Source organism: Lissotriton vulgaris, chromosome 6 (assembly GCF_964263255.1).
Source record: "Lissotriton vulgaris chromosome 6, aLisVul1.2, whole genome shotgun sequence".
NCBI lineage: Eukaryota > Metazoa > Chordata > Amphibia > Caudata > Salamandridae > Lissotriton > Lissotriton vulgaris.
In genome coordinates, this window is record NC_141694.1 from 1,714,260,365 (window position 1) to 1,714,287,316 (window position 26,952).

General features: G+C 44.7%; 1 protein-coding gene across 1 annotated transcript in view; it reads right to left on the reverse strand.

Moving 5' to 3' along the window:
- Positions 1-26,952, reverse strand: part of RAB3GAP2 (RAB3 GTPase activating non-catalytic protein subunit 2) — a 684,945-nt gene that overhangs the window by 194,491 nt on the left and 463,502 nt on the right. Inside the window, exons 27-28 of the mRNA XM_086927924.1 lie at positions 26,092-26,158; positions 13,951-14,021 (exon numbers count right to left, since the gene is read on the reverse strand). Coding sequence (XP_086784050.1) covers positions 13,951-14,021; positions 26,092-26,158 — 138 coding nt within the window. The remainder of the gene's footprint in view (positions 1-13,950; positions 14,022-26,091; positions 26,159-26,952) is intronic.

Sequence of the window (26,952 nt, forward strand, 5' to 3'; positions counted from 1 at the left end):
TCCACGAATTTTAACATATTTCTCTGTTATAACCTGCAATGCTGTCAGGTTGTCTAAGGTGCTATGTCTCTGTCTAAACCCTGTCTGCTCGAAGGGCAAAATATCGTCTCTTGACACCCACTCTTGAGTTAATTTTAAAATACATTTTGAAAAAACCTTGCCAATGGCATCCAGGAGGGCGATTTGACGATAATTCTGAGGCCTATTACGTGCTCCCTTCTTAAATAAGGGGACTAATATGCTTCCCCTCCAAGAAGGAGGAACAGTTTTACTATAAAAGCAGAAGTTAAAAACTGGAGACAGAATTTTGCTCCACATCTTACTATGTTGTTGTATAACAGAGATGGGAAGCTCATCCGGACCCATTGCTCCAGAAGCTCGTAGGGCCTTAATCGCTGATTCAATGTCCTTTTCGGACGGAGGACCATAAAGAAGATCATCCACTATTGAAACGCACTACTTGTGTAGTCTGGAATAACCTGTGAATTAACATAAAAATGTTGTTCACACTGTATCATCTAAACGACAGTGTCATAGATACAGGGATCTTGGTTAAAAACACTCACCAGAGTTTCTTTGTAGTGTGCTTAACGATCGCATCTGCGTGGATGTGTGAGTTCGGGTTATCTGGGCGGCATTCTGGCACATATCGGAAGTATCAGTCATGTGATCATGGCCAGTGTAGAAAGACTACGTTCCACGCCTGTATGCATGGAAAACAGGCGTATCCGGGTGGTTTGTTAAAAATATTAATAGGTCTAGTGTGTGGGCTTGAAAAAAGATGTAAATAAAAAAAGGATAGCTAAAGAACTCTGTACAGTGTAATTGTTGGAACGCATAACGAACGAATTGCTCATTTCATGGGGTATATCCGGCATGGTCTGAAATATGGTGATCACCCTCAACAATATGTAAACACTCCTGGTGGTGCCGAGGCTTGGTCTGGAATGAGGTAATCATGCTTAACATTATGTGAACACTCCTGGTAATGCTGGGGTGTTGATAAAAATGTGATGCTGGTTAGGGGGTGTGGTCATATGATGAAATCCTGAAGTTCACAACGAAAATTATGTATCAAGTGGTGTCCCACTCCCAATATGTTCAGCGCTGGTGATCAATAAAATTAACATTGAAATTTAACAAAGAATAACACTGAAATTTAGCAGACAACTATTAATGTGCCACTTATTTTTTTATTTTTTTTTTAATTTTTGAAAACCTTTATTGCGCATGTTACAGAAAAACAAATACGGGCCTACAACCATCCGGCCGGCCACAGTACTTTTAAGCACAGGTGCTAGCAATACGGTTCCCCAACGGCATCAGGTGATATAGCAACAATTAATAACAGTTACGCTGGAAAAGACATGTCGCCAGGGAAAAGGAGCAGTAAAGGTTAAATTTTAAAGTTTTTTTTTTCCCCGATTAAATAGAAGTCAATGAAGGATAGGTGTAAAGGAGATCCGAGTCCGTACATTAGTTCCACATGAGTAGGCAGCAGGAATAATAGCAGCAATTACGTGAAGCACACCATCAGAGTGGCAATACAGTAGAAAAATAAAGCGGACAACAGGAACCACGCTCGTGCCACTCCCAGCGCCACCCACTCCCAACCATCCTCTATCACAGACCCAGAAAGGAAAACAGTACGAGAAAGCGCAGAAAAGTGAGAGAAAAGGCCCATAGAAACTAAATAAGGAAAATAAAATCTACCCCCCCACCCTACACCAATGCGGAGGCTACGGCCTACCCCCCCCGACAATGTGCCTGTCGCCCCATAAAGAACCCGAAATGTAGTTCAAGTAAGGAAGAGAAGAAGGAAAAGAGAAGAAAATAATAAAAATATAACTTTGAAATATAGAGAGTGAGAATAGGCCATTCTAATCTGCGACTCTCAAAGACTACAAGTGAAGCGGGAGGAGGAGCCAATCCAAACATTCCCGGCCCCCCAGTCAGAAACACAATCCCACACAATTTGCGATTACTGAGAATCAGATATTAATACAAAAGCAGTTAGGGAAAGACATTATAATGTGTGTGACTTAAACAAGTGTGTACCACTTCCAATCCCGGTCCAACCAGCCAAACAACCGACAGCATAAGAAGAACCTAGCCCTGACCCGACCTCGGACAGACCCCAAAATAAAGCGCAAGAAGAAGGCCCGCCCCCACCAAGACAAAGAACCAACATGGCCGCATATAGAAGGAGAGTAAACCAGTCAAACAAAAGGGCCATTGAACGTCACCAGTAAATCCTTTGTCCTTCACAATTAAGTTCCATGGGCCATCGGGGAAATATGGGGTCTCCGGAGCGCAGAATGAAGGCAACAATGGGAAATCCACCAAGGGGGCCAGCTGCTGCAAGTCCCGGGCATGAGGCAGTAACACTGTTGCAGGCGGCAGAGTGACAAGTCCCGGAGACAAGGGAAACAAAGTATCACAGGCAAATACACTGGTCGGCCGGTGGCAGGCGTCCGTAGAGGCAGAGAAAATCACTTCTTCACCGCCAGGAAAGAAAGGCACTGCGTCCCCCGTAGGTTCAGATGAAGATAGTCCCAGATTTGGCTGGCCCTCCACATTACGATCCCTCCGTAGATCAGACGCCATTGTATCAAGGCAATCACCCAGCGCTCGAAAACCCGCACACATTTCCGTTCTAAAGTCAGATAGGGCGGCCAGGATAGTTTCGTAGGAGAGCGGTGGTTGGAGCCTCTCGCATTCATGTTCCCGGAAAGGAACAAGCAAACTGGCCCCCAGTGCTCGTCGGGCGACATAGCCGGCAGACAGGGACGGGTGCTCGCCCCCAGTCTCTGAGGCAGTAGACCCCATCCTGATGATCAAGACACAGAGCAAACTGCAAGGCGAGTGCAGCGCGATCAGTCAACAGCACAGGGCTCCAAGCCCGTGAAATCGATGAAGGTCAGGCTGTCGAAACTGAGGACTGCAGCGCTACAAGCCGTCGCACCGGGCCATGGGAGCGGGCATCCAACGTCTTCCCAACATGGCCGTGTGCTCCTTCTCTCTCGCCACCCGCCTCAAACAAAGACGCGTTGCTTGCGAAGCGTCTCGAGGGGTAATAGACCACAGGGCGCTGATCGCGGCGTTCTACAGCAGGCAGCACAACCAGGAGTCCGACTCGGGGGGAGATTGCCACCCTCTCAGTGTCGGCGGATCGCGGGCAAAACGGCCGCCCCTCAGCCTCCCAGACTCGGGGACGGTCGATGGCGTAGTCCCGGGGCCAGGGCTCAAAGTCATCTATCACTTATCTCCGGCTGCCGGGTGAGCTGAGAGGCCCGGGAAAGATGAAATAAGTCAGCACAACGTAGCGCGCATTCCGCCGTCAAAAATAACAGGATAGGATTCAGGATACCGGCGCGGAGGAAAGGTAGCTGCCGGAGCCGGGAGCCTACACGTCTTCACCAGTCGCCATCTTGGCTCCTCCTCCAATGTGCCACTTATTAACGATCATAATGAATGCTTATGTTACAAAATATGGTAATAACGTTGACATTAGGACTGTGAAATGTACAGAATAATAATGGTGATGTATTCTGAAGGGCTGATCCCTGTATATAAACGCAGGTAAACTCTTGTAGTATACAAACAGGCGTTCCACTAAAACCATGTGTACAAAGAGGTAGTCTCTTCATCCTCAATGGGGTGTAGGCAGATGCAATCATGATTTATAAGAAGCAACTAAATTCCATGAATTCATTGAGTCCCTTGCGGGGTAAGGTATTCAGATGATTTAGCCAAAATGTCTGTCTTCTCAGTAAGTGTTGTGGATTGTCTTTTCCCGGGAGAATTAGAACATTTTCCAGAATACAGGGTTGTGGGAGTTGAAATGGGTTGCCACTGTGGGTTTGGTGTTTTTTAACCGTATGTTGCTTTTGTGTTCTATAACTCGTGTTTTTATTTTTATTTGAGTTTTTCCAACATATGCTTGTCCACAGGGGCATTTCAACATGTATATAAGATTGCTGCTGTCACATGTACCAGTTACTTTTAGTTTGATTGGGGTTCTCTTTGTTGGGTGAACAATCTCATTGCCCTTGATTATGGCGTTGCAATTACTGCAATTGTGACATGGAAGGGTACCACGGTACCTGGTTATAGTTTTTTCTTCTTTCTTTTGTAGCAGTTCTTTCTAATTGCGTGTACGTGAGTATGCAAATCTTGGTTGGTTTTTTTTTTAAAAAAAGCCCTTTAAAATCTTCTAATGAGAGTAGGGACCAGTGTCTCAATATGGATTTTTTGATTCTGTGGCTTCTTGTCGAAAATTCTGAGAGGAATACCGGTCGTTGTTCGTCACTTTTTTGTTTGGACGTAAGTAGATCCTTCTTTTTTCAAATTCTGAACTCGTTCCATTGCTTTATTTCAAGATTTTCTCAGGATATCCTCTTTAAATTTTTTCACTGTTGTGTTCATGTGTTCATTGTAAGATTCTTCTAATGTGTAATAATTGAGAAAATGGCAGATGTTTTTTTAATTAAATATATGGGGTTGGAAGCGCACACCTTTCATAACAAATAAACTAATCAACCCAAATATAGCTAACTGCAACAGTGGTGCTACAGTGTGCCTCTTGCTGTCCTACAAGCGTGTGAATCAAAGAAAAACAAGTATACTGACCAACGGGGCAGTACATACTGTGCACTGTGTATACTGCCCCGTTATATGTTTTTTTAAAGCAGGCTGATGAAAACTGGTGTAGTGTAAAAGATTGTTTCTGTCGTTGCTTTTTTATGGTTCCATCATGGTTCGTTACTAGAACATCCAGAAAAGATATTTCATGCTTGTGAATGGTAGATGTGAAACTTATTCTTTCATTGACTTTGTTCAGTTTGTTAATGGCCATTGTAAGTGTTGTTTCCATACCTTTCCAAAGAATGAAAATTTCATCAATGCACCTTTTGTACATAATCAAGTTTTGATTTCATTCCAGGTGGTTCAATAAGTGGTCCAACTCAAAACGGTGCATGAAGATATTGGCGTAGGATGGTGCAGCACAATTTCCCATTGAAGTTCCAGATGACTGGACAAAAAATTGCTCGTCCCATTTAAAATAACTGTGAAATAACTTGACATGTAATAGTGCCATCAAAAAACAAGCATTTACAATGCAACGGTCTCGCCTTTGCAAAAGTTAGCGCTTTTGGCATTGTAAATGACAAATGTTTTATTTATGTGTTGGTTTTGGAAACAGATAAATAAATGGCATTGTCATGAGCAGTAGAGAGTGAGTAGTAGAGAGTGAGTAGTAGAGAGTGAGTAGTAGAGAGAGTAGTAGTGAGTAGTAGAGAGAGTAGTAGTGAGTAGTAGAGAGTGAGTAGAGAGTAGTAAGTGAGTAGTAGAGTGTGTAGTAGAGAGTAGTGAGTGTGTAGTAGAGAGTAGTGAGTGTGTAGTAGAGTAGTGAGTGTGTAGTAGAGAGTGTGTAGTAGAGAGTGTGTAGTAGAGAGTGTGTAGTAGAGAGTGTGTAGTGTAGAGAGTGTGTAGTAGAGAGTGTGTAGTAGAGAGTGTGTAGTAGAGAGTGTGTAGTAGAGAGTGAGCAGTAGAGACTAGTGAGTGTGTAGTAGAGTGGTGAGTGTGTAGTAGAGTGGTGAGTGTGTAGTAGAGTGTGTAGTAGAGTGTGTAGGAGAATGTGTAGTAGGGAGTGTAGTAGAGTGTGTAGTAGAGAGTGTGTAGTAGAGAGTAGTGAGTGTGTAGTAGAGAGTGTGTAATACAGAATGTGAAGTAGAGAGATTGAAGTAGAGAGATTGAAGTAGAGAGATTGAGGTAGAGAGATTGAGGTAGAGAGATTGAGGTAGAGAGATTGAATTAGAGATATTGAAGTAGAGAGTGTGGAGTAGAGAGTGTGGAGTAGAGAGTGGAGAGTCTGTAGTAGAGTGTAGTAGAAAGTAGTGAGTGTGTAGTAGAGTAGTAGAGAATGTGTAGTAGAGTAGTAGAGAGTAGTAGAGGGTGTGTAGTAGAGTGTGTAGTAGAGCGTGTGTGTAGCAGAGTGTGTAGTAGAGTGTAGTAGAGTGTGTAGTGTAGAGTGTGTAGTGTAGAGTGTGTAGTAGAGAGTGTGTAGTAGAGAGTGTGTAGTAGAGAGTGTGTAATGTAGAGTGTGTAATGTAGAGTGTGTAATGTAGTGTGTGTAATGTAGAGTGTGTAGTAGAGTGTGTAGTAGAGTGTGTAGTAGAGTGTGTAGTGGAGTGTGTAGTAGAGTGTGTAGTAGAGTGTGTAGTAGAGAGTGTAGTAAGTAGTGACTGTAGTAGATAGTGTGTAGTAGAGAGTGTCTAGTATAGAGTGTGTCGAAGAGAGTAGTGGCTGTAGTAGTGAGTGTGTAGTGAGTGTGTAGTAGAGTGTGTAGTAGAGAGTAGTGACTGTAGTAGAGAGTGTGTAGTAGTGTGTAGTAGAGAGTAGTGACTGTAGTAGAGTGTGTAGTACAGTGTGTAGTAGAGAGTAGTGACTGTAGTAGATAGTGTGTAGTAGAGAGTGTCTAGTATAGAGTGTGTCGAAGAGAGTAGTGGCTGTAGTAGTGAGTGTGTAGTGAGTGTGTAGTAGAGAGTAGTGACTGTAGTAGAGAGTGTGTAGTAGTGTGTAGTAGAGAGTAGCGACTGTAGTAGAGTGTGTAGTACAGTGTGTAGTAGAGAGTAGCGACTGTAGTAGAGAGTGTGTAGTAGAGAGTGTGTAGTGGAGTGTGTAGTAGAGAGTAGAGTGCGTAGCAGAGAGTAGTGACTGTAGTAGAGAGTGTGTAGCAGAGTGTGTAGTAGAGAGTGTGTAGTAGAGTGTAGTAGAGAGTAGAGTGCGTAGCAGAGAGTAGTGACTGTAGTAGAGAGTGTGTAGCAGAATGTGTAGTAGAGAGTAGTGACTGTAGTAGGGAGTGTGTAGTAGAGAGTAGTGACTGTAGTAGAGAGTGTGTAGTAGAGAGTGTGTAGTAGAGAGTGTGCAGTGATTTGAGTTTTACATCAAATTAAAAACGGGAACGGAACAAACTCATCCTATACATTATTGTGGTAGGTGCCCACGCATATAGGGTTAAATGATGCGTTAGATGCCACAGGTCCCACCAACACGCTTCCTTTATGATAGGAGAATGCCCAACATCGCGGAGATTTGCTCTCTGCTCTTCCCGGATATTTGTATTTTCAAATGTATAATGTTATCCTGCTAAACGAAGACGATGCTCAAACTATAAAAGAAGAGGTTTCACAGATATGTTAGTCCTTCCGGGCAAACGAAATGACCCAAAGAAAGATCAAGTGACAGTTTAGAGCTCCAAGTGAGTCTTAATAAAATCAGTGTCTGGAACGCATAGCATCAAAAAACGAGCGGGGCATCAAACTGCAGTGTCATTCAATCAAAGCTTCAAGGCTTCTGAGCGCTAGCCGAGAATTATTTTTTGTGAAGCACTAATCACTGTGGAAGGTGCCCCTGCTATCCCAGATGTGAGAAGTCAGTCTGATATGAAAATAAGCAGTATTTGGAATGAATGTATTTGGCAGGGGGAAGGTGGGGCGGCGCAAGACCGTACTGACGAGTGAACAGGAGCCATTTTGTACCGAGTGATTCTGCCTGTGTGCATGTAGACAAACCAGGCAGCAGCATGAGCATGTGATTCGGTAAAATAACAAGCATTTACAATGCAATGGTTTTGCCTTTGTTAAAGTTAGAGCTATTGGCATTGCTCTTGACACTCTGAAGCTCCACTCTGCATTCTGAAGCTCCACTCTGCATTCTGAAGCTCCACTCTGCATTCTGAAGCTCCACTCTGCACTCTGAAGCTCCACTCTGCACTCTGAAGCTCCACTCTGCACTCTGAAGCTCCACTCTGAAGCTCCACTCTGAAGCTGCACTCTGAAGCTCCACTCTGAAGCTGCACTCTGAAGCTGCACTCTGAAGCTGCACTCTGAAGCTGCACTCTGAAGCTCCACTCTGAAGCTCCACTCTGAAGCTCCACTCTGAAGCTCCACTCTGAAGCTCCACTCTGAAGCTCCACTCTGAAGCTCCACTCTGAAGCTCCGCTCTGAAGCTCCACTCTGCACTCTGAAGCTCCGCTCTGAAGCTCCGCTCTGAAGCTCCGCTCTGAAGCTCCGCTCTGAAGCTCCGCTCTGAAGCTCCGCTCTGAAGCTCCGCTCTGAAGCTCTGCTCTGAAGCTCCACTCTGAAGCTCCACTCTGAAGCTCCACTCTGAAGCTCCACTCTGAAGCTCCACTCTGAAGCTCCACTCTGAAGCTCCACTCTGCACTCTGAAGCTCCGCTCTGAAGCTCCACTCTGAAGCTCCACTCTGAAGCTCCACTCTGAAGCTCCGCTCTGAAGCTCCGCTCTGAAGCTCCACTCTGCACTCTGAAGATCCACTCTGAAGCTCCACTCTGCACTCTGAAGCTCCACTCTGAAGCTCCACTCTGAATCTGCACTCTGAAGCTCCGCTCTGAAGCTCCACTCTCCACTCTGAAGCTCCACTCTGCACTCTGAAGCTGCACTCTGAAGCTCCACTCTGCACTCTGAAGCTCCACTCTGCACTCTGAAGCTCCACTCTGCACTCTGAAGCTCCACTCTGAAGCTCCACTCTGAAGCTCCACTCTGAAGCTCCACTCTGAAGCTCCACTCTGAAGCTCCACTCTGAAGCTCCACTCTGAAGCTCCACTCTGCACTCTGAAGCTCCACTCTGCACTCTGAATCTGCACTCTGAAGCTCCACTCTGCACTCTGAAGCTCCGCTCTGAAGCTCCACTCTGCACTCTGAAGCTCCGCTCTGAAGCTCCGCTCTGCACTCTGAAGCTCCGCTCTGAAGCTCCGCTCTGCACTCTGAAGCTCCGCTCTGAAGCTCCACTCTGAAGCTCCACTCTGAAGCTCCGCTCTGCACTCTGAAGCTCCACTCTGAAGCTCCGCTCTGCACTCTGAAGCTCCGCTCTGAAGCTCCGCTCTGAAGCTCCGCTCTGCACTCTGAAGCTCCACTCTGAAGCTCCACTCTGCACTCTGAAGCTCCACTCTGCACTCTGAAGCTCCACTCTGAAGCTCCACTCTGCACTCTGAAGCTCCACTCTGAAGCTCCACTCTGCACTCTGAAGCTCCACTCTGAAGCTCCACTCTGCACTCTGAAGCTCCACTCTGAATCTGCACTCTGAATCTGCACTCTGAAGCTCCACTCTGCACTCTGAAGCTCCACTCTGAAGCTCCACTCTGCACTCTGAAGCTCCACTCTGAATCTGCACTCTGAATCTGCACTCTGAAGCTCCACTCTGAAGCTCCACTCTGAAGCTCCACTCTGAAGCTCCACTCTGAAGCTCCACTCTGAAGCTCCACTCTGAAGCTCCACTCTGAAGCTCCACTCTGAAGCTCCACTCTGAAGCTCCACTCTGAAGCTCCACTCTGAAGCTCCACTCTGCACTCTGAAGCTCCACTCTGCACTCTGAAGCTCCACTCTGCACTCTGAAGCTCCACTCTGCACTCTGAAGCTCCACTCTGCACTCTGAAGCTCCACTCTGCACTCTGAAGCTCCACTCTGCACTCTGAAGCTCCACTCTGCACTCTGAAGCTCCACTCTGCACTCTGAAGCTCCACTCTGCACTCTGAAGCTCCACTCTGAAGCTCCACTCTGCACTCTGAAGCTCCACTCTGAAGCTCCACTCTGCACTCTGAAGCTCCACTCTGCACTCTGAAGCTCCACTCTGCACTCTGAAGCTCCACTCTGAATCTGCACTCTGAATCTGCACTCTGAAGCTCCACTCTGAAGCTCCGCTCTGAAGCTCCGCTCTGAAGCTCCGCTCTGAAGCTCCGCTCTGAAGCTCCGCTCTGAAGCTCCGCTCTGAAGCTCCACTCTGAAGCTCCACTCTGAAGCTCCACTCTGAAGCTCCACTCTGAAGCTCCACTCTGAAGCTCCACTCTGAAGCTCCACTCTGAAGCTCCACTCTGCACTCTGAAGCTCCACTCTGAAGCTCCACTCTGAAGCTCCACTCTGAAGCTCCACTCTGCACTCTGAAGCTCCACTCTGAAGCTCCACTCTGAAGCTCCACTCTGAAGCTCCACTCTGAAGCTCCACTCTGCACTCTGAAGCTCCACTCTGCACTCTGAAGCTCCACTCTGCACTCTGAAGCTCCACTCTGCACTCTGAAGCTCCACTCTGAAGCTCCACTCTGCACTCTGAAGCTCCACTCTGAAGCTCCACTCTGCACTCTGAAGCTCCACTCTGAAGCTCCACTCTGCACTCTGAAGCTCCACTCTGAAGCTCCACTCTGCACTCTGAAGCTCCACTCTGAAGCTCCACTCTGAAGCTCCACTCTGAAGCTCCACTCTGAAGCTCCACTCTGAAGCTCCACTCTGAAGCTCCACTCTGAAGCTCCACTCTGAAGCTCCACTCTGAAGCTCCACTCTGCACTCTGAAGCTCCACTCTGAAGCTCCACTCTGCACTCTGAAGCTCCACTCTGAAGCTCCACTCTGCACTCTGAAGCTCCACTCTGAAGCTCCACTCTGCACTCTAAAGCTCCACTCTGAAGCTCCACTCTGCACTCTGAAGCTCCACTCTGAAGCTCCACTCTGCACTCTGAAGCTCCACTCTGAAGCTCCACTCTGCACTCTGAAGCTGCACTCTGAAGCTCCACTCTGAAGCTCCACTCTGAAGCTCCACTCTGAAGCTCCACTCTGAAGCTCCACTCTGAAGCTCCACTCTGCACTCTGAAGCTCCACTCTGAAGCTCCACTCTGAAGCTCCACTCTGAAGCTCCACTCTGAAGCTCCACTCTGAAGCTCCACTCTGAAGCTCCACTCTGAAGCTCCACTCTGAAGCTCCACTCTGAAGCTCCACTCTGAAGCTCCACTCTGAAGCTCCACTCTGCACTCTGAAGCTCCACTCTGCACTCTGAAGCTCCACTCTGCACTCTGAAGCTCCACTCTGAAGCTCCACTCTGAAGCTCCACTCTGAAGCTCCACTCTGAAGCTCCACTCTGAAGCTCCACTCTGAAGCTCCACTCTGAAGCTCCACTCTGCACTCTGAACGGTCAGACTCCAAAAATCGGCCCTAATCACAATAGTATTATTTCACCTGCGTGAATATAAGTCTTTGAAATTCTGGCCAGTGGTAATACACACAAGTAATATAAAATTGTTGTTCCAAAGAGCATTAAATGGAAATAAAACAAGTACCAGACCCATTGATGCCTGCACCTTAAAATTGAAACTGACTGAAGCAAGCGCCCGGGCCACGTTGAAAAAAAAAGCCACACACATTAGATGCAGTCAAGGCGCGCTCACGAACTCAGAAGGCACTCCACATGAACAACTACCAGACACATTGACGCCTGCACTTTGAAATGAAACAAAGTGAAACTGACTAAAGGAAGCGCACGGCCCATTAGATGCAGTCAAGGCGCGCTCACGAGGTCAAATCTCCAAAGGAGAAGCTCGTGACAGCCTGACTACAGCAGAAAAAGCTCGTAACAGTCTGATGTCCACAATATTCCCAGAAAAGTGGCAACATAAGTTGTCTCGCATAGACAGCAAAAGCTTCGCTTTTGCTTTCGTCTAGGCGAGACCTAAAAAAGTTTTAGATCTTCGTCTTTATTGGTTTGTACTAAGAAAGATACCACTGCTATTAAGCCCAGATTGTGTGGGATGGAAGTGTAAAGTTACTTCACGTTGATCGTGCATAAAATCATATCTTTTGTGAAGTGTGGTTTGTATTCCTCCAGAATGTTCACAAAAATAAGTAGTATCCTTGATGTAAGTAGAAACATTTTGGACGATTGGCTGTTGGTGTTTATCGAAGAATTTCCGTACGTGTTCATGCATTGAATTGATGCTGGAGACTATTGGTCGGAATGGGGGTGTAGTTGCATTTTTATGGATCGTTGGGATCATATAAATATAAGGTACAGCAGGGTTGATTTTTGATGAGATATTCTTTCTCTTTGCTTCCTATTGTACCTTGCTTAATTGCTTGGTCAACGATTCCAGTCAAGATCTTTAAGAATTCATTTGTGGGATCCGTGTCATTTCGTAGGTATGTTTCGGTGTAATTTACATGTTCATTAACGTTATTGAGATAAAATTCAGTATCCATAATTTCCAGAGCGCCGCCCTTGTCCGTTTGGCGGATGGTTATTTCTTTGTTTGTAGCCAGTTGTTGTAAAGCCTGCCATTCTTTTTGCGTAATGTTGGTGGTTTTAGATCTTGGTTGTTTGAATATTTGTTCCACATCCTTTAGTACGACTTTTTCAAATGCATCCAGCAATTTGTGACTGACTGGAGGTATGAATCTCCTTTTGTTTCCCAGTCCCAGTAGTGTATCTTGTTTGGGTTCATCTGGTTTTTCCATCACATTTGTAAAAATAAATGTGGTAATCGTAAGGATCGTAAAAATTTGTACACGCAAAGTTGTGTTTCTAAGGCGTTGGAATGATAAGTTGGAACGTATGAGGTGCCTTTCGGAAAAGTTTGAATTTGAAATTCAGTTATCTTTTGCTTGGATATATTCATCACTAAGGTTTCTGACTTCTCGTATTTTTGGCCACTATGTCTTGTAAGGACTTTCTTCTTTGTCCTGCCCCTCCGAGTTCTTCTTGCTGACCGGTACCTCTCTCTAAAAAAGTAACACTGGTGGATGCATGTGCTCCTGTAGTACTAGATGTTGAAGGGTCAGATCCTTTTGTTCTCAAATTTGTCGTATCCAAGGGGGACGGTCTTCTGTATTGAGAGTCATCAGAAGATGATGTGTCATCAGCTGATCTGCCACTGGTTGGTCGCTGTTACCGACGGCGTGTGTATATGTCTGCCCAGTTGTAGACTTCACCAAGCTTGTAATCCGTTGTGTCACGTTTAAATTTTCTTATTTTGCGGTCATTGATTTCATTTGTGTAACTCTCAAGTTGTTGATTTATGTCACTTAATACTTCATCCAATTCGTTTTTATTCAAGGTGGTACTGAGTTCTTGTTTCATTTGATTTGCTTCTTTGTTGAGATCCTCTATAAGTTTGGCTAATTCTTCAATAATCAATAGAATAAGATCAAGTGAACATTTGTTTAAAATTGCGAACCATTTTTCTGTAAATTATTTTTGCATAATGTAAACTTAAGAGACATCCTCAATCACCGGGATATGCCTTGTGCTTTGTGATACTTAATGAGTGTACTCACATGTTATCGTTGATTCACAATTCTTTCGGACATTCCATTCATCAAACAATTTAAAACTTCAGTACATTTTTCAACTGTTGCATGTTTCACGGCACCAAGTCCTTTTTTTTCTAGTTTGCAGGTTTTTTCATTCCATTCATCAAACAATTTCAAACGTCAGTAATTCAACAGAATAGATTATTTACAGCAGCTCATCCTGTACTACTGATTGAAATGTTTCATTTTATGCTTTCAGAATTTAAGTCCCCTGATGAAGGGCAAGCCCGAAATGCATTGTGCAGAAATGTTCAAATAATCCTGCAAGTTCTATATACTATGGAAAAAATAGAATGGAATTGAAAACAAAATAAAAACAGAACTGTATGAAATGACAAATAAGAAATAGTTTGTGAACTTTATTGAAATTCATCAAAGGTGTGCCTATTGGAGACGTTACTCTTACAGGAGATAACACTTGTTTTTTCATATTCTGCATAATAAACATTACCTTGCCCATTGTTCTTCATTGTCTGAAGCAAGCTTCTCCATTGAAACCTATTTTTGTTAGAATCCCTAGCCGGCATTCAGTTCACTGCTAAGCCTTATAAGAAACATATCAAGCGACAAAGTCCTTTGTGGATCAAACATCAGAAGGGATGTCGGAGGTGGAGGTTTGGTCTTTCATCCACAAAACCCCTGCACCCCCTCCCTGAGGGAGTGCCTCAAAAGCTAATCACTGGCACCCCCTTGCTACCTGTACTGTATTGAAACAATGCATAGTACAAATATTCCACTAAGCCATCATAATTTTCTGTTTTATTACAATAACACAAAACTATTGCCATGCTATGTTTTTACCTTGTCCATAAGATATGCAGCAGCAGAAAACCTTTTCACAATGAATGTATTCCACATCATGAGGGAAAGTCCTAAATTAATAAAAGACCAGAAACAATTCAATAAATGTTATTTTCCTCACAAAGAAAAAATAATAAATAAAGAGGACATTAATATGTTTCTCTGGCTGATCTAATTGTATGTAGATGAAACACAAACACAATGGCACATTCTGCTGTTTGAAGGTATCTGATAAAGCTCGTGAGCTTAAAGCACAGGATGTGATTGGACATTCTGACGCCATGCAGAAAAACTAGAGTACATCATTTTTGAAAGAGATAAGGTGGAAAAATTGCAGTGCCACTTAAGAATCTAAAGGATGGCACAGTGGTAGTCTACTATATAACCCTGGGGCCGCAATATGGATGCATGTGTTGGTACAAAGCACAGCTGAGTACCTATTTTATCCAGCTGCACCATCTGAAATATATACATTTAATTTAGAATTTTCTCAGAGTTAACACTTGAGCTGCAGACAGAACAGTGTGAAAATTGTGTAGAGGTGCTGTCACTCTATTTCAAAGCTGTGCTGCTGTGCTGCTGTGGGCAACTCCTGCACTACTTAGGAGAAATATATGGGCTTTGTAGATCTTGCTGACTTCCATGCATAGTTGGCAGGTACTTGGTGGTGACTTCCTGTGCTTTTAAATGAGTCCGAAGAGCACCACTTAACAGCAACAATGGCTCAGCACAAAGCAGGCACCCTAATTGTTGGCATTTGTACCATATTCAACTTGGAAGTTCTTTGTGCTAATGCATGAATTTCATGTACTCCTGCTTTTTCGGGGGGGGGGGGGGGGGGGGGAGTTTTATATAGTACAAACTCAACCTGAAGGTATCAGAGCGCTTTATATAAGAAACAGCTGTGTTACAGACTAACACATTCATTTTGTCAGGCATGGGGAGATGAAGTGATTTGCCCAGACTACAGGATGTTGAGCGTCCCTGCAGAGACTCGAACCTGGTTGCCGAGCTTCGAGGGACGGGTATGCCCAGATGTGTGGCTCGTGCTCGCTACGCCACCAGATTGGCTGCTGAGGGGTGGTACCCCAAAATCAGCCTAGGATGCTTGCTTCTGGTGCAGGGAGGACCCGGCCTGGCAGTTCAGGTTGGACTGTTCCCATGGGGAGCAGGGTCAAGACTGACTTGCATATGGCTGGGTCTAAACTGTAATGCATATACTAAAAAAACAAAGGATTTAACCCAGATTTGTGACTGGGGGTGAATGTTTAATTTGTTCAGCATTCTGTCTATCATCTGTTCTTTTAACACATATAAACAGGTACTAGGCTCTGCTCTGAGCAAGCACAACTGTTCATGATATCACCTCTAGTAAGGGAGCGGTGGACTAACACACAGGCACAGTCTGGAAGGGAAACCACCCCAAGAATCGTATTCTTAATCTAATAGATGTCAGAGTCTAGTATTTATCTCTGGCCAAACTACTCCAAACACGAGGAGATGCAGGAGAACGATATTATAAAATACAGCAGTTACTAAATTCAAGTTTTATTTTAGTAGTAACGTAAAATAAGTAAGCAAATATGCAGACACCACAGGTATCTATGTACATTCTTAAGACAGTTCTTCCACCAATACTGCTTACTCCAGACTTGGAAAGCAAGTCAGCAAGAGATTATCAGTTTATCGTATTTGAATAGGGTTTCAGAAACTCTGTTCATGGATGACAGATATTTTCCTGCTGATTTCTCATCTCGAAATGCCAGTCGACAGCTGCCAGGATCAGAAATTTAGATTTGTGACTGAATTGTTCAATAAGAGTGTTAAAATACTGAGCCGATAGCAGCGGCCTTCAGATTACATTTTGTGGCCTGTGGAGAACAAAGAAACTGATCTCACAAGTGGCACCTATGTAGATCAACATTTAATGGGGGGGTGGAGGTGGGGGAAGATGGTCAGCTCGACAGCTGGCACCGCAGAGATGCCACCTAACACTGAATTGACAAGAAACAATCTAGATCCAGTCTCCTGCCTTGAGACACTTCAAGATGAGAAATGTGCATAGAGAAGTACTCATTAAAAATTCTGATGAGTTGAACTATCTTTATAAAACAGAACAGGTGTCTCTTGTCCTTAGTGACAGCTTGAGTGAATATAATATCTAGAAGCATACTGTCTCCGGCGATGTCAATGGTAGTGATGAGAACCCAATGTATAAACTGTGCTTTTTCCTCTTTTTGAAAAGTAACTATTGCAAGTGGCCAGAACGGTGAGAAGGAAATAAAATGTCGGTAAATGAAGCACCCAGCAGAACTAACAAGTAACAATTTCTTATAACGCTACCCAATACATAGGTATAGTGGGACCTGGAGCAAGGAAAAAAAGCAAATCTGGTTTGAGCGATTTAACTTGGGGTGGACATTACTACCTTTCAATATATAATTTCGTACATATAAGGTATCGACGCTCCATTTCCCTCAAGATGTTTAATGACTCAAGCTGTTCCCCATTCTTATTTGATGCCTGTAATTTATTTTATTTATTTATTTTGAAAGTTTTATATAGCGCGAACAAGATCTTTGCAGATATCAGAGCGCTTTACAAGGGCACGGGGGTGATAGTCAAGGTACAGGTGCATAGTTACATAGTTGAGGTAGATAGGTACAAGGTGCATAGTTACATAGGTAGGTCAAAAAACAAACAAGGTAGGTCACAGGTGAGGTAGTGTCTGTACAAGGTGCATAGTCAAACAGTTGCGCCAATAATATAAAAGTACAAAAGTAAGCATATACTCGTTTAAGCCTGCTTAACGTGTTTTAGGAGATAACATAAAGGTGTGCATAGTTGAGGTAGGTGAGTGCAGGATGTATAGTCGCACAGGTGCATCAGTAGTACAAAAGTAGGGATAGTTGAGGTGGTGTAGGTACAGTGTGCAAAGTCAGACAGGTGCGTCAACAACATAACAATATACAATGAGGGAACGTATACAATCAAATAAGTCATAATACAAGTAGGTAATTACGGAGCGGATTCATGAGAAAATACCGAGTAATAGATCATGTGTATTTAGCCATGAGGATCGCTTTTACTTCTTTCCTAAACAGTTTGTTGGAGGAGATGAGCCTGGTTTCAGGAGGGAGTGAGTTCCAGATCCTAGGTGCCATTCCTGAAAAGGAGCGTTTATAGGTTTTTTCCTTCCGGAATCTTCGAGGTTTCAGCAGAAGATTGTTTTTGCTTCTAGTAATTCTAGAGCCACCCGAGATTGTCAGCTTTTGAGTGAGGTAGGCGGGTGAGTTCATGTGTACAGCCTTGTGAGTCATGCAGGCGATTTTCAGATGTATTCTGGCTTCAAAAGGTAGCCAGTTCAGTGATTTAAAGTCAGGGGAAATGTGCGAGTGCTTTTTTGAGCCAGTGATGAGTCTCGCTGCAGCGTTAAGGGACGCTCTTAGGGGAGCCGTTGTAGTTAGGGGGAGCCCGCAGAGGGCGGTGCTTCCGTACTCTATGTGCGGGATGACTATAGATTGTACTGCAGTTTGGAAGTCTTTGGCTGGGAGGAAGGGTTTAAGTTTTCTCAAGGTGTTGATTTGAAAGTTCGCTGCTTTGGTTGCCTTGCTGATGTGCGGCTGCATGTTGAGATTGGCGTCAAGTGTTATGCCTAAAGATTTTGCTGAGTCTACGATGGTAGGTTGTACATTTAGAGCCGTTAAGTGCTTAAGCCATGTTTGAGCCGTAGAGATTTTTGCGGGAGGTGAGATCAGGAGGAACTCAGTTTTCAGGGCATTGAGTTTGAGGTGATTCTCGGCAAGCCAGGATTGGGTGTTTCTGATCGTGGTGTTCAGAACCATGATGTCCTTGGGGGATTGTATTTTGAGATAAAGTTGGGTGTCGTCGGCATACATGTGAAAGTGAACATTGGATGTCTGTAGCAAAGTAGTGAGAGGTTCCATAACTAGGTTGAACAGTGTTGGGGAGAGGGAGGATCCTTGAGGGACGCCTAGCGATACAGGTACCGGAGAGGACATTGCGTTGTTGCTTTTGAATCTTTGTGACCGGTTGTGTAGAAAGGAGGTGAACCACTTGAGAACAGTCCCTGATATGCCCATTCTTGCGTTTAACAGTTCGAGTAAGTTCTCATGTTTAACTGTGTCGAATGCTGAGGAGAGATCCAGAAGGATGAGGAGGCAGGTATCGTTTTGGTCTAGAATTTGGAGGGCGTCGTCCACTATGTGAGTCATGGCAGTTTCGGTACTGTGCCCTGCACGGAAGCCTGATTGATGAGCGTTGAGGAGATCAAACTTGTCTATGTGTTTAGTCAGTTGTAGCTGTACGCATTTTTCCAACAGTTTAGCGAGGGTGGGAATATTTGTAATTGGGCGGTAATTGTTTAGATCAGTGGGGTCTGCTGTTGGTTTTTTTAGTAGAGGTGTGACTTGTCCGACTTTGAGGGCGTCAGGGATGGATCCTTGTTGAAGAGAGCTAGTGATAATTTTAGTCCAAAGTGGGAGGAGCAAAGGGGTAAAGCCTTTTACAGCGTTTGCAGGAAGGGGGTCAGTGAGGTGATTGGATGGTTTCAGGGTGCTGAGCAATCTGCCAATTTCTTCTTCGGAGTAGGTGCCAAAGGATGACCATGTAGCCTTGTTCTTAGGTTCAGGCGCTGCTGTGTGTTGGGGGTTGGAGTAAAGGATTGCGTCATTGAGGAGATCGCTTCTTATGTTGTCGGTTTTTTGGTTAAAGAAAGCAGAGAAGTCTTCACAGGAAGGTGTAACGCCCATGGTGCTGAGTGTCTGGGGTTGTTCTTTGGATTGTGTTCTGATTAACTCAAACAATTTCCTTGGGCGGTTTTTTGCTTGGGCGAGCTGGAGGCTGAAGAAATCTCTTTTTGAGCGTTTTATTTTCCTGAAGTAGGCGTTTCTCTGTTTCTTCAGGTTTTTTAGGTGCAGTGCAGAGGGGGCTGACCTCCAAGTGCGCTCTGCCATTCGCATGGCCCGTCTATCCTCATTGAGGCTCCCGTCATACCAAGGGTTGGAGATCTTGGACGAGACTCTTTTCAGTTGCATGGGTGCAGCCTCATTGATTATTGTGGACATAGCATTTAGATAGTGGTCAGTCAGGAGTTGAACGTCCGTAGCGCCGGACGGGGGAAGTAGGAGATTGCAGCTGTTAGGCGGTAAGGAGTTTGGGTTGAGTTTCTTCATGTCCCTTTTCCAGACTTTGGGCTTAGAGAGTTGTACTGTGTTAAATTTGATTTTTTCATTGATAAGGAAGGAGACAATATGATGATCTGACCAGTCACAAGGTTGGATTGACTCAAGTTGAATAGCGTCCTCTTTGGAGATGATAAGGTCGAGAATAGAACCTTTCTCATGGGTCGGGCAATTGCATATTTGGGTGAGATCAAGGGCGTTGAGGAAGCTTTTGAGGCTATTTACCACTGTGTCACTGCTGTCATTCCAATGGAGATTGTAGTCGCCAAGGAAAATTTGGGTGTTTTGCCGTCCTGAATTGGTTGATATTGTGTCCATGAGTTGTTGGCAGAAGGAGAGCTTGTCCCCAGGTGGGTGGTATATGATGTGTAGTGAGCAAACCGGTTTGCTTTCGCTGATGACATCAAGGCAGAGGTATTCACAGGAAGTAAGAGAAGGGGCGGGCGCTTTAGAGACTGAGAGGTTGCTTCTGTAAATACAGGCAATTCCACCGCCTGTCTTTTTGGTCCTGTCAAGTCTAGTGATACAGTAGTTGGGGGGGACTAGGATATCCAAGATAGGTGTAGAAGAATCAGACAACCATGTTTCAGTCAGAATGGCTAGATCCGGTTTATGAGACATGATGAGGTTGGCGACCTCCGCGGAATGTCTTTGGGCCGATCTGCAATTGAGAAGTATGCATTTGAGGCTAGGGGCGCAGAGGGTGGTGGAAGGTTCTATAGTGATGGGCACATTAGTGAGGTTGTTGGGGACGGCGCCTCTGTAGTTATCCTTTTGGTGCCTGAGAGGGTTAGGGATAATCGTTGGGATGGACAGGTGGTTGGTGGCTAGGCGATTTTGGGGAGCCGAGGCGTAGGAGTGGAGAAGGGCGAGTGTGTCATGGTCTGAGATCGTATTGGTAGTGCGTCTGGGGCGATTGGTGGTATTGCGAGAGGGGATAGAGGTCCAGTGTGGGGGGAGTTGTGTGATGAGGCGGGAAGGAGGTGAGGAGGAAGTGTTAGGTGTAGAGGGAGTATTCCGATTGGTGGTAATGCGAATGCGATTGGTATTGTGATTGTTGGTATTGCGAGAGGGGATAGAGGTCCGGTGTGGGGAGTGTTGTGTGGTAAGGTGAGTAGGAGGCGCGGGGGAAGTGTTATTAGGTATAAAGGTGGTGGTGGGAGGGGGGTGTCTGGGGTGTGCGATGAGCAACTCTTTGATGGAATGTAGTTCTTCTTTCTATTGGAGGAGGGTGGACATAATCATGACCAGCGTGGTGTTGGGCGCGGAGTTGAGGAGGGGTACAGGCGGTGAGCAGGCGAATAGGTTGCTGGAGACGTGGGGGGATCGAGGTGAGGAGGAGGAGCTGGTGAAGGGGTTGGGAGTGTTAGAGAGAGGATAGGTGTTAGGGATGGTGTTGGCGTTATTGGGAAGGGCATCAGTGCTAAGGGCAGAAGAGGGCGGTGTGGTGGCTGGCGGTTGCGGGGGAGGAGGTGGGATAGTGGGGAGTGAGAGTGGGGGGTGAGAGGTTGAAGGAGGGGTGAAGGCTAGGCGTGACGGGAGTGCTAAGAGTGGGGGGGGGGATAGACGGAGAGAGAGTCATGTGTGGGGTGCAGTTGGGGGAGGAGGGGTGTTCTGAGAAGATTGGTGTGGAGGACGGGACGGGAGTGCTAAGTGTGGGGGGGGAGATAGGCGGAGAGAGAGTCATGTTGTGTGGGGTGCCGTTGGGGGAGGAAGGGTGTTCTGAGACGATTGGTGTGGGGGAAGGGTGTTCTGAGAGGATTGGTGTGGAGGACGGGATGGGAGTGCAAGGTGTGGGGGGGATAAGGGAAGATGAGCGGAGGTACGAGGGTTTGTAGGGGGGATGGGGGAGCGGGTGGTGTATGAGGGGGCGAGATCTCTGTCTGAGATTGAGGGGTGGGGAGGGGTAGCTGCAGCAGGTGGGTAATTGACTATGGTGCTGGGTGTGGAGGTGAGGCGAGTGTCGTTCTGGTGCTGGACTGTGTTAAGGGTGGGTGCTGTGCCATCAGGGGTGGTAGGACTGGGGGTGATATGGGTGTAAGCCCGGGGATTGGATAGGTGCTCTTTGAAAGTGGGAAACAGGTTGTCAAGAAGTACCAGGTTTCTGTCTGTCGATTGAATTAGGACAATCCCGTTATTGTAAATAGTGATGGTGGTTCTGTCTGGGAAGAGTTGGGATGGTGTGATGGAGAGTGTTAGGCCATGGGTGGATTTCCTGGTGGTGGAGACGTTGAGTAGGGTGAGGAACGCTTTTTTCCACTGAGCTCTGCGTGTGGTGTGGAAGCAGATATCGGTGTTCAAGGGTCCATTGACCGATGAGAAGTAGGTGTCAGCAAAGGGCGTTTCAGGGTGCGATCTAAGGAAGTTGTGTTTAAAGCGTTTAGCGGCTTTTTTGGTGAGTGTTGGTGGGTAGTTGATTTTATATGCGTGATTGCCGATAGGATCCATGTTGGGATGGTGGTTTAGGTGGGTATGGGTGACTGCACTATAGTGGTACACATGTGCGGAAAAACAGAAACATACAAATACAACTACATACAGTGAGTTACACAGTACACAAGTGGTACTAGTGATCAACCAGCATAAGCATATAAGGACAGTATACAGGTGCAAACAACAATTTACGTGAATCAAAAATCAAAAATCAAAAGTGACATTAGTTAGCCGCCACAATATATGAGGTAGCACTCTTTGCATTACTAGTGATCAAAATACAGTTAGAGGTGACACTAGTGAACAACCAGAAATATATGAGGTCGCAGTCGGTGTGTGTAATTGATTAACTATCTGTGCCACACCAGTGGCATAGCCAAGACTCCTTTCTGACCACCATTTGGTTAGTCAGTATGGGACCCCACATCTTTCAAATCGTTTGTGGTTTCCCATGACACTGTGCTTAATGTTTTTCATTCCCAGGAATGGTTAAAATTATTTTCATCCACAAGCCATGTGAAGTAGTCTGAGGTTCCAAACACAGTGTCAGTATACATTCATTTATTGCCAACGCATGCTTTAAATAATCTTTCCTAGTATACATTAGAAGGGGAGAGTTACCTCTGGCAGACTGCCTAATAAAACTAACTCCAGACAAGATGCCAACTTTGCTTCTGTCTGTTCTGCACCAATGTTAGTATATTTCCCAAATTCTAGAGAGGTGTGGATAGCCCCATAATAGGTGGGAGAACCAACCTGTTACCAAACCATCTCCAGGACAGAATACATGTTTCATCCATGGAGTAGAGGTGCTCGGGGTGTAATTCCACAGACAGGGAAACGTGTATAGTGCCTCCCTCCCTTGACCATGGTTCATAAATGTGTTAGTCCTTGTCTATCTGTGACCCTGCTGGTCCTCCCTTCTATGAATGTTTAGTTACTTCGTCTATGTTTCCTGAGACGACCATTTGTGTCTGGTATGCTCAATGTAAACCTCTGTAAATGCATCAAATGGAGGGTTCATCAGTATCTCCTTTCTGTATCAGTGTTAAGACCCTGGTCTAACACCCAGTACCTCCCCTGATGACGTAGATGCTCACACTTCTCCTTCATCCACTAGAATGACGTGAAGGCCCGTTCATGAAACAAGGCACCCAGTTGGAGTACACAAGCTCTGTCCACCTCTGGAAAAAATTCTTCTTCAGTCCCAGGGTGAGGTCCTGAGTACCCTAAAGATACCTGCATAGAAGCGTGAAGGGGATGGGATGCTTGTGAGTCTCAATTCTTCACTTACTGAGTCCTAAATCTATAGTGTAGTCAACACTGTTGGGGAGATGCACACTCCACAATCACGCTGACATGTGGGGATCCCCTTATTTCAAGATGTGTCTGCAATGGATCCACGAAACATCATCCCCACTTTGTGTCTATCATCATTTGCTATGTCCTGTGTCGTCTGGTAGTGCCTAAGGATGTTCAAGACACACAACTTTCGTTCTTTCAAGCATATAAAGCTCTGTTATGATAACTATTCTTGCTACCCTTTTATGTAGAAAAATGCATAGTTTCTGCAGCTTTTTCAGCTCGTCTGTTCTGATGGCTAGTGGTAAAGTCTAGCACCTTAGGTAAGAGGCAGAATTGAGTGCACAAGGGTTAGTGCATTGGAGGGAACTGGTTTTGTTGGAAATGGTATCAAGGCCAGAGCCTGTGCAGTGGTGGATTCAGGTGGCGTCATAATCACCAAACCTGTTTAAGATGGCTCACCAACCTAGAGTAGTAATCCATACTGATATGAGGCAATCATGACAATATGAAGCATGACCCAAACTCTGCATTGCAGGCCACTGAAGTTGAGAATTTTGGCTTAATCTCTTTCAGCATTTAAATCAGCTCTAACAATGAGGAAAAACTCTGGCATCGAAGAACAGTGTCAGGACTCCGAACGGTCACAGGAGCAAGACAGTTTTCTCAAGGAAGGAATGATTTTCTCTTTCATAAAATTAATTTGGGTTTCTAGTGGGAAGCCATTCTGGGGGATTGTTCCCTCTCTGGAGCCCAACCTGAAAAGAAGGGGAACAGTATGGAGTATCACTCCTGCTCTCTGTTGGCTTTCGTGTGCATCAATAAACAGAAGTCGCAAGCCAATGAGTTGTGCTCTGAAGTTAGATATGACGTGCAGGTGTAACAAAAACATTTTCTTATGGCATTCACAACAGGGTCCAAATTTTAAGAGAAGACAACTCCTCTAGATGCTTTTGAAAGCTTAGGCATTTCTTCAGTGAAGACCTTGGAAGAGCTTCGGACACACATCAATGAGGTGCACAAAAACAGGGACTGACACAAGCGTGCAAGTTGGTGCCGTATATAATCCGTCGTAATCACATCTTCAGAGAGCGAAGTCATAGCTGAGGCCTGATGGTGCTAACTGCCAGCCCTGGAGAGCAATTGCTGGGGAAAAAGTTTTCTAAAATGGTCTGGAGCCTGGAGGATATGCATAAGGTGAGGAATTTGCAGGAAGAAGTATTCATCACTTCAGCTGTTTTTGACATTCTACATCTCCAGATTGCAGCCATGTCCCTTTCACTGTTGTTCTTAAAAATAGAAAGTTTCCTCACTCCTACACCAACTAAAGAGGCTAACCCGTGACTCATTAGGCAGTATAAATTATCGGAGCAGGAACCACATTTTTCAAGGAGAGACCAACCCATACAGCTCCGTCATGGAAGGAACAGTCTGAAAAGTAAATTTTACCACTACACTGACATCAGAGCCTCCTAAAGAAAGACACACATTTATGGGGTCAGCTGTAAAGTATATGTCAGGGTTTTCCTAACTATGGGTCATCAGCCGATTTTTTTGAGTCGTGAAAATCCAAGAAATAAATAAAGATGCCTTTAAACTCTGTTTTTACCTTATCACCTTTGCTGCGCTTCAAAGACAGAGGTCAAATGTGAGGCTAGGGCCTCTGACCAATTGCTGCTCATTTTATTAACAGTGTGATTGGTGTTTACGAACTCCTCTCACTTTACAGTGAAAAAAGGTAAAGTGAATTATGTGACAATCTTGCTGGGGTAAGCAAATGAAGGACATAAGAATATACATGGATAAGGATTAGGGGTGTTAGGAACACATGATTGGAAGCAGGTAAAGGAAGGGTAATGGACCAATGAGATAAAATCAAGATTGAAATTGGCGCTGGTAATCTGAGAGGTGGGGGGGGAGGGGACAGGAGTCTGCCCTGTGTACACTAGGGTCATGAAAATGGGGTGGGTTCACAGATTCAACACTTATTATTCAAGTCTTATAGGATGTATAGTATTAATATGGCTATGTTTTGCTTGCATGATTCCAAATATAACATCACAGAACATTGGAAAGCCTGATTATATGATAAAAATATTGATGTCTGATAAGTCAATACAGACTGAGAGCACTGATACTGAGCCACAACTAAGAAAGCAGTGGAAAGAACCAAGCAAGCATTTCTGTTGAAGGCGATTAAATAATAGAATTTCAAATATGATAACCTGAAAATGTATCTTTTTGGACAGACAGCCTCCAACGTAACGGCTGGTTTCAGTTCTAACAACCCCGTTTATGGAAATGTTAAGCCAAACGCATCATAAACTCAACAAGTGTTATATAAAGATTCATTTAAGACTACTGTTACTGACAGACCTCAAGTACAGGTGCAATGCTTGTCCTGCTGTATGCCCTGCTGCTATCAAAGACTTACTTTCCTGGAGGAGCAGAGCAAAAGGAATTGGTGTTCTTGGAAGGGAGTCAGAGTGATGTATTGGGAGTAACAATATTATGAGCATGATTCACAAAAATATGTATTTCCTCTTCATTGCCATTTTTGTGCGTACCCCTGGAAAGCTAAAGAAGGTGCAGGATTTCCAAGTGTACTTCTGGGAACGTCAAATGGCATGTCCTGCTGGGTTCCATTGGGCCTATGCAGAGTACTCTTATAATGGTGATGTCTGCACAAGGGGAATGGAGATAGGACATCTTTACTTCTGAAGAAATCCCTTTCCCTTCCCCTTCCCCTTCCCCTTCCCCTTTTCCACATCTGCGCGTGATCTGTTCCCATTCCAATGATGGATGAGGAGTTAGTTCAGTCCTAAATTGGAGTAAAGTTCACAAGCATACACATTTTTGGGCATTCACAAATTTCCAAGGCAAACAACGCCTTAGACACTTACTTCCCGCGCTGAGTGGGATTTGTTACTATGCATTTCTCTACATTTGTAGTAGAACAATCTGCAGCAGTATTTACTTTTACAACTGTGAAGAATCCATTTAATTATAAGCATTGAAAAATAGCAAAGACTGAGGCTGGTATGAGATCTGGTAGACTCAAGTAAAAGCGATGTAGAGGTCAAATTCCTAACTCTTTCTTGTAGTACACAGAGATTTTCACAACGCTATGACTCTTTAGGAAAATCCAATAAAAGGATGCAGTTTATGATATGCGACTGTCAAGTGAAAGATATACACTTACCAAATTGGACATGAGCATTGACAATGCACTTCAGGTGATCCACAGACCTAACAAGAAAACTGGCCTCCTGGGGGAAGAACAAAAACATGTATTACGTTTGAATATGGAAAGTAAAAAGGAAATAACGATATAACCTCACTGTAAATGTCAATGCCTATAGAACATACTAAAAGTGAGTCCAGTTATGATTCGATTCAACCCCAGAAAGAGACTGAAACTCTGGTATTCAATTAACATCATTTCAATGTTAAGCGAAGCATTAATTTTCATTTCTGTCACCAGTACAGTACAGAAAAGTAAATTAAATTGAATAACAACGTGAGAAGATTTCAGATTGTCCAATACAGGCAAGAATACATTCAAGAAAACACAGTGCTTCATTCCTACCTGGGGCATTTAGTTGTTAATGTCAGCAACAGAAAACCTGTAAGTTGGACTGCAGTCTAGATTAAAGTGGATGCTACAAACTGGCTGAATAAAACACACCAACTGAGAATGTGTGGCATGCTAGTGAAAATCAAATAATAAAGAAAAATATCCACGGCGTGCTAAACGAAATGCACTATTCTGTCGTTTCGTTAAAAACAAGTGTTACGAGTAGTCAACTCAAAGGTATGCTTTTCTTTGAACTCTAAAGGAAGCAATGTCATCAGTTCAACCCCGATTTAGTTTTTATTTACGGGTTTCATAAAGTGCCGACTTTCATCTTGCAATAACATAGTAAACAAAGTCAGTTAATAACGGCAGTTAACGTATCGGTTGTGTCCAGCAGCAGGCTCTGAACACCATCCGACATGTGAAGGGTATAGAGGCGGTTTGGTTCAACTTGCAGAAAGTCGCGTTGTATTTCACCAGCACATC